Source organism: Vigna unguiculata, unplaced genomic scaffold (genome assembly GCF_004118075.2).
Source record: "Vigna unguiculata cultivar IT97K-499-35 unplaced genomic scaffold, ASM411807v1 contig_502, whole genome shotgun sequence".
Classification (NCBI taxonomy): domain Eukaryota; kingdom Viridiplantae; phylum Streptophyta; class Magnoliopsida; order Fabales; family Fabaceae; genus Vigna; species Vigna unguiculata.
Window position 1 is genome coordinate 46,134 of NW_021011217.1, and position 6,572 is coordinate 52,705.

The following is a 6,572-nucleotide window of genomic DNA, read 5'->3' on the forward strand; positions in this document are numbered from 1 at the left end:
GTTTGTGTGTTTGTGTATGTCATGCACACTAACACAAAAAAGGCCTTTAACGTCACCCCAATAACGTCTGCCTAAAAAAAGCCCCACGTTAAAAATGGGCGGTGGCATTTTTGTAAATAATGAGACATTTTTAACGTCTGCCCGCTCCACGTCAGACGTTACTTAACGTCTGTGGAAAAATACCGCGACGTCACTCAAAAAAGGACGTCGGACCAGCGCGCGCCAGACGTTAAGGGACGTCGGACCAGCTCGCGCCAGACGTCACTTAACGTCGGCCCCTCCCACCCCCGACGTCACTTAACGTCGGACCTAGCACCCCCGACGTTAAGTTTTGCTTTATCTCTGCGCGAAACGCAGAAACCCTCGCGCTGTTCATCGTTTTCGCGAGAGTCCCGCCGGTGACGCCATTTCCGACCCCCTCCAGGTGAGTTTCGAAAGGTTTTCGCCATCAAACTTGTTGGGGTTTAATTATGGGTTGATTTTACGCGTTTTGAACCGATTATTTTTCGTTTTCATCCCCATTTGCAGCGTTTTGAGATTCGTCCCACTTGCTCTTCGTTCCCATATGGCCAGCAGTGTGCGGAGACCCTAGACTTCCTCTCAAAGTTCGTCTTTCAATTAGAGGAGGTTAGTTTTTCATTGTATGTATATATTTGTTCATTGTATGTATAGAATTACTTGTATTAATTTATAAATGTCATTATAGTTTTAGTCTTAGACTATTTTTTTGTTAATTTTTTTAATCGTTTGTATTAAATCTTGAATTGTCCGATTGGACAGTTTGAAAAAAATATTTTTCATAATTTGCTACAATGTGTACATTGAGGTTTACGCATAAATTTCATAAAATTTCGATTGAGGCTAATTTGTGTTGTTCTCTGGATGCATACTTGATTGTGATCATGATTAATCACTTTCATTTCGTGTACTTCAGAGACCAATGCGAAATGCTGTCGAAATTTTGTGAAATTTATGATGTTTGACTTATTTGTACATGTGTTAGCAAATTATGAAAAATAATTTTTTCGAATGGGTAGGGCCTCACCTTGTGAGAGTTAAAAGTTTGAGATTGATTGAGTTTTTTACGAACATATAGTATGGATCGAAGCTGGATGAATGAGCGTCGCATAAGTGAAGAGTATGAAAAGGGGGTTTCTGAGTTTTTGCAATATGTTCAAGAACACGCAATCTCAAGTAACGGGACATATTTTTGTCCTTGTGTTTGTTGTCTTAATCAAATACGTCATGACTTAGGAACAATGCGTGATCATCTATTCATCTTTGGTATAATGAGAAGTTATACACTTTGGACTTGGCATGGAGAAGTATTAGACAAGCCTACAACGTCACGAGGAACAGATTATGTAGATGACTGGATGAATGATCATTTAGAAGATATGGTACGTGATGTTGGGGAGGAGAATTTTGGAAAAGTTCATTTATATGATTCTCTTAAGTCCGATTCAGAGGAACAATTGTACCCAGGATGCACTAACTTTACGCGACTGTCAGCAACTTTGAAATTATTCAGTTTAAAAGCAAGGCATGGATGGACGGATACAAGTTTCACAGAATTGTTGGAGTTGTTAAAGGAGATGCTTCCAGAAAATAACACGTTACCTATCCGTAATTACGAAGCGAAGAAAGTTTTATGTCCAATGGGTTTGGAATATCAAAAGATACATGCATGCCCAAATGATTGTGTTTTATACAGAGACGAGTTTGCTTCACTGAAGGCGTGTCCAACATGTGGTTTATCGCGGTTTAAAAAGAAAATTGATGGAAATAGTGGCGATGAAGACAAAGATGGTCCACCTGCTAAGGTGATGTGGTACCTTCCTATAATTCCTAGATGCAAACGACTATTTTCCATTAAAGAAGATGCAAAAAACCTGAAATGGCACGTTGATGGAAGAAAGTGTGATAATCTTCTTCGACACCCAGCTGATTCTCCACAATGGAAGAAGATTGATGAAACATTTCCAGAATTTGGTGCTGAGCCAAGAAACTTAAGACTTGGACTTGCTACAGATGGTATGAATCCTTATAGGAACTTAAGTAGCAAACATAGTTCGTGGCCAGTTTTGCTGATGATTTACAATTTATCTCCTTTGTTGTGCATGAAGAGGAAATATATGATGTTGTCTATGATGATATCGGGTCCTAGACAACCTGGAAATGACATTGATGTGTACCTAAAGCCGTTGATCGATGATTTGAAACTATTATGGGAAGAAGGTGTCGATGTGTATGATTCATATTCTGAAGAATTGTTTTGTTTGCGTGCAATGTTGTTTTGCACCATAAATGATTTTCCAGCATATGGAAACTTGAGCGGTTACAGTGTTAAAGGTCATTTTGCATGTCCCATTTGTGAAAAAAACACGAGTTATATTCAATTGAAGCACGGTCAGAAAACTGTGTATACAAGACATCGAAAGTTTCTTCCTCGAAATCATCCTTATCGTAGAATGAAAAAAGCATTTAATGGAAGTCCTGAGGATGAAGTTGTAGCGAGACCCCGCAATGGTGAAGAAATATACAACCAAGTGGAAAACATTGACATTGTGTTTGGGAAACATCCAAAGAAAAAGACCACGGAAAAAAGCATTTGGAAGAAACGATCAATCTTCTTTAATCTTCCATATTGGTGTAAACTTGATGTACGACATTGTATAGACGTGATGCACGTTGAAAAAAATGTATGTGATAGCGTCATCGGGACTTTACTAAATGTAAAAGGAAAGACTAAAGATGGAGTTAAAGCACGACAAGATTTGGCTGAAATGGGCATCCGTGAGTTACATGCACAATCAATTGGAAGACGAACCTACCTGCCTCCAGCTTGTCACACTCTTTCTAGAAAAGAGAAGCAAATTTTTTGTGAGTGTTTAAGAAGTGTGAAGGTTCCCCAAGGTTACTCTTCAAATATTAGTAGCCTTGTTTCTATGCAAGATTTAAAGTTAGTCGGTTTAAAGTCTCACGATTGTCATGTGTTGATGCAACAACTTTTACCAGTAGCTTTTTGAGCCATCTTACCTACTTCTGTCAGAGGTATTCTAACACGTTTGTGTATGTTCTTCAATGCCATATGCAAGAAAGTTATTGACCCTCGAGTGTTAGACGATTTGGAAAATGAGGCCATTAGACTATTGTGTCAATTGGAAATGTATTTTCCACCTTCATTTTTCGATATCATGGTTCATTTGATAGTTCATCTTGTGAGGGAAATTCGATTATGTGGGCCAGTTTTCTTGAGATGGATGTACCCAGTGGAAAGATACATGAAGATCTTAAAGGGATATGTCAAGAATCAGTATCGACCAGAAGCTTCTATTATAGAGCGGTACATTGCAGAAGAAGCCATTGAATTCTGCTCAAGTTATATGCCAAGTTGTGAACCAATTGGAGTTCCTAAGATTAGACATGAAGGTAAATGTGAAGGTAAGGGTGTGCGTGGAGTGAAGATTCAAAGTGTTAGTAGAAAATTAGTTGATCAAGCCCATTTGTACATCTTAAACAACACTGTAGAGGTCATTCCTTACATAACGCAACACATTGATGAAACGAAATCAGCACATCCACGAATGAGTGAAAAATGGGCACTTAATGAACATAACAAAACATTCTTATCATGGTTTAAGAAAAAGGTTTACGCGACTCCAAATGTTTCTGAAACTCTATTGAGGCTAGCTCGTGGACCGAACAATGATGTCATTACATATGGCGGGTACTACATAAACAATCATTGTTTTTATTCAAAGATGGAAGATGACAAAAGTAGAGTTCAAAATAGTGGGGTTACACTTCAAGCTGAATCTGTACATTTTGCCAGTTCTAAGGACAAGAATCCAGTGACAACATCCATGAGTTACTTTGGAATAATACACGAAATATGGGAAGTTGATTATGTGACTTTTAGAGTGCCAGTTTTCAAGTGTAAATGGGTTGATAGTAATTCGGGTGTTAGCACAGATGACTTTGGCTTTACTTTGGTGGATCTTAACAAGATGAGTGATACAAATGAACCATTTATTATGGCTAGTCAAGCAAGACAAATTTTTTATGTCATTGATCCAGCCAATCAGAAATTGTCAGTTGTATTGGAAGGAAGAAACATGCACGTAAATGATGATGAAGATTGTCTAGACATACTTGAGACAACGTCTTTCTCATCAAGAACCATTCAAGACAAAGTTGATGATGTAACTGATGACATCCATGCTATTCGAAGTGATCACAATGAAGGCATATGGGAGAACACAATTTCTTGATAGGTGTTTATTTAATAATATTGTCACATTTACTTTTTTTTATTTTTCTTCCTGTTTTAATATAATAGAGGTTAATTGAGTATATCTTCATTGTTAACATTTCCTAATGATATGTTTCAGGTATGACAAGCTCCGGATCAGACCAAGAGGGACCTGGTAGATCTGTGACTCGGTTGCCGGATGTCACAAATCGACGAGAGAGGATGCCGGTCCACATTGATCCTCGATCGGGTGAACCCAGTGGCCCTTGGGAAAAAAAGTACCGTAGCTACATAGGAATGTTGGCCAAAACGAAAGTTTCTATTGCAATTGCATGTTGGGATGACGTCGCGGAGGTCGAGAAGAACCTCCTATGGCAAGATCTTGTGGTATGTTTACTTAAACCAACTATAGTATTTTTTTATGTTACTGTTAACATAACATATTTTATGTTTTAAACAGCACAAATTTGAGATTACTCCGAACACTGAGCGAATTAGAAAGAAAGTCTTATCTCACATAGCCACCAGATGGAGGGACTTCAAGGCAAGGCTCACACGTTTATATGTGTTTGGAGATAGACAACATGACACTCCTTGTGAGAAGTACAAAATCTCGGAGGAGGAGTGGATGCAATTTCGTGCATGTAGAGAGTCTGGAGACTGGTAGGTTTGTTTGTTAAATTTGTTTATAGTGACACTAGTCATACATTTCTGTATTCAAACTATTAAATAATGTTATGTGTGACAGGAAAAAAGGACAGCAGCCCAACAAAGACAAAGGCTTAATGATACACCACATGTACTCTCTCGAGGTGGTTATGCATTATTGGAGAAAAAATTGAAAAAGTCGCGTGCAGAGTCTCTGGGACTTGAGTCCCCTGACCTAGTGGATGCAATTCCTAGGTACGAGATGTGGAAGGCTGCTCGGACTAAGTCCGATGGGCAAATGACATCACAATCATGTTGTGGAAGGCTGCTTGGATGATGTGGAAGAGAGAGGAAAGCAAAAAGCATAAAGCAAAAGCAAAAGTAGACATGTACCTTGTCTCCTTTTGCCTTTTTGGTTTATGCCTTAGAAGGTCACTTGGTTTCCTTCCTCTTTTGGCCTAGAATCCTCATGGGAATGCCTCCACCAATCATCTTCCTTCACTTGGCCAAGACTCACTCTCACATTAGGTTTAGGGTTTGCTAGTTAATCCTTTTTCATGTTTTTGTATTTGCTAAAGGACCCCTATGAACTCCTATTTAAAGGGTGCTCCTTATCTTGTAAAAGGGTTGATCATTTTGTTATAAACTTTGTGCATTCAACCACCAATTTTCGTGAGCTCTCCTTACTAGAAGTGAACTCACCTTTGCCTTATCTAGCTTGCAAGTGGTGGCATCATCACTCATCTCTAGGGCTTGGTTGGCTTAGATCCCCCCCTATGAGTGGCATGCTTCTTCCATTCTTCATCTTCTATGCTTTCCATTTTTATTGTTTCTTCTTTCAATTTGCTCTTTAGTGTTGTTATTGCTGTGTGTGTTTAAGCTTGAATCCAACTCTCTTCTTCCTTTCATGAGCTTGAGAAATGAAAATTCACATCTGGATAGCATGTTATCTTAATGTCGAGTGGGAATTTTCAAAAAGCTTTCTTAAACAACTTCACCATATTCATAACTCTAAAAGGAAACAAGATAATCCTTCATGAGGTTGTGTTTCATTCAGAAAACATTAGAGTTTTATCTCTTTATCTTTGTGAGAGTGATTCTCCTAAGTTCTTAAGTGATTCAAGAATTCTTGAGTTTTATGCAAGGTCTTTTTTCCCTTCGTGTGTTTAAATTATTAGGATTGTCTGCCATTCTTGGAAGTGTGACGTCAATCAATTTAAACTACATCTTCTTATCTATTTCCATTTTCTCGTTTTAAATAATTTCTCACATATCTTCGTTATTAGCATTCCAACTTAGATAGATCCATAAAACGAATCCACCCCTTTGGATACACATCACATTGTATTCAGAGCCAAGCTCAGGAGATTTGGAATAGAGATGAAGGTTTATTATACGAGGTGTTTAATCAAAGGCAACCCATGTTTATTTGCATTCGATTACGGAAGCGACATCAATGTTGTGATCCAAAGATTGGTGGAGAAACTAAAGTTACCAACAAGCTTTCATCCAAATCGAGCATGGATCAATTTCAATACAAGGAAACGTGTGAAAGAAGTATTATGTAAGTATTATGTGATATTGCTCCCATGGACTCTTCCCATCATCTTTTTGGATAGGCAAGGCTTCGTTATGAAATGCTCAATCTTGATGAACGTTCCCTTTATTT

General features: G+C 38.3%; 1 protein-coding gene across 1 annotated transcript; it reads left to right on the forward strand.

Moving 5' to 3' along the window:
* The first annotated feature begins 1,259 nt into the window (after positions 1-1,259).
* LOC114172245 lies at positions 1,260-5,311 on the forward strand. Its single transcript, XM_028056838.1, has 5 exons — positions 1,260-2,962; positions 3,053-4,248; positions 4,395-4,642; positions 4,716-4,918; positions 5,004-5,311. Exons 1-5 carry the CDS (start codon positions 1,260-1,262, stop codon positions 5,095-5,097), a joined length of 3,444 nt encoding a protein of 1,147 aa, XP_027912639.1. The 3' UTR covers positions 5,098-5,311.
* Positions 5,312-6,572: the final 1,261 nt, after the last annotated feature.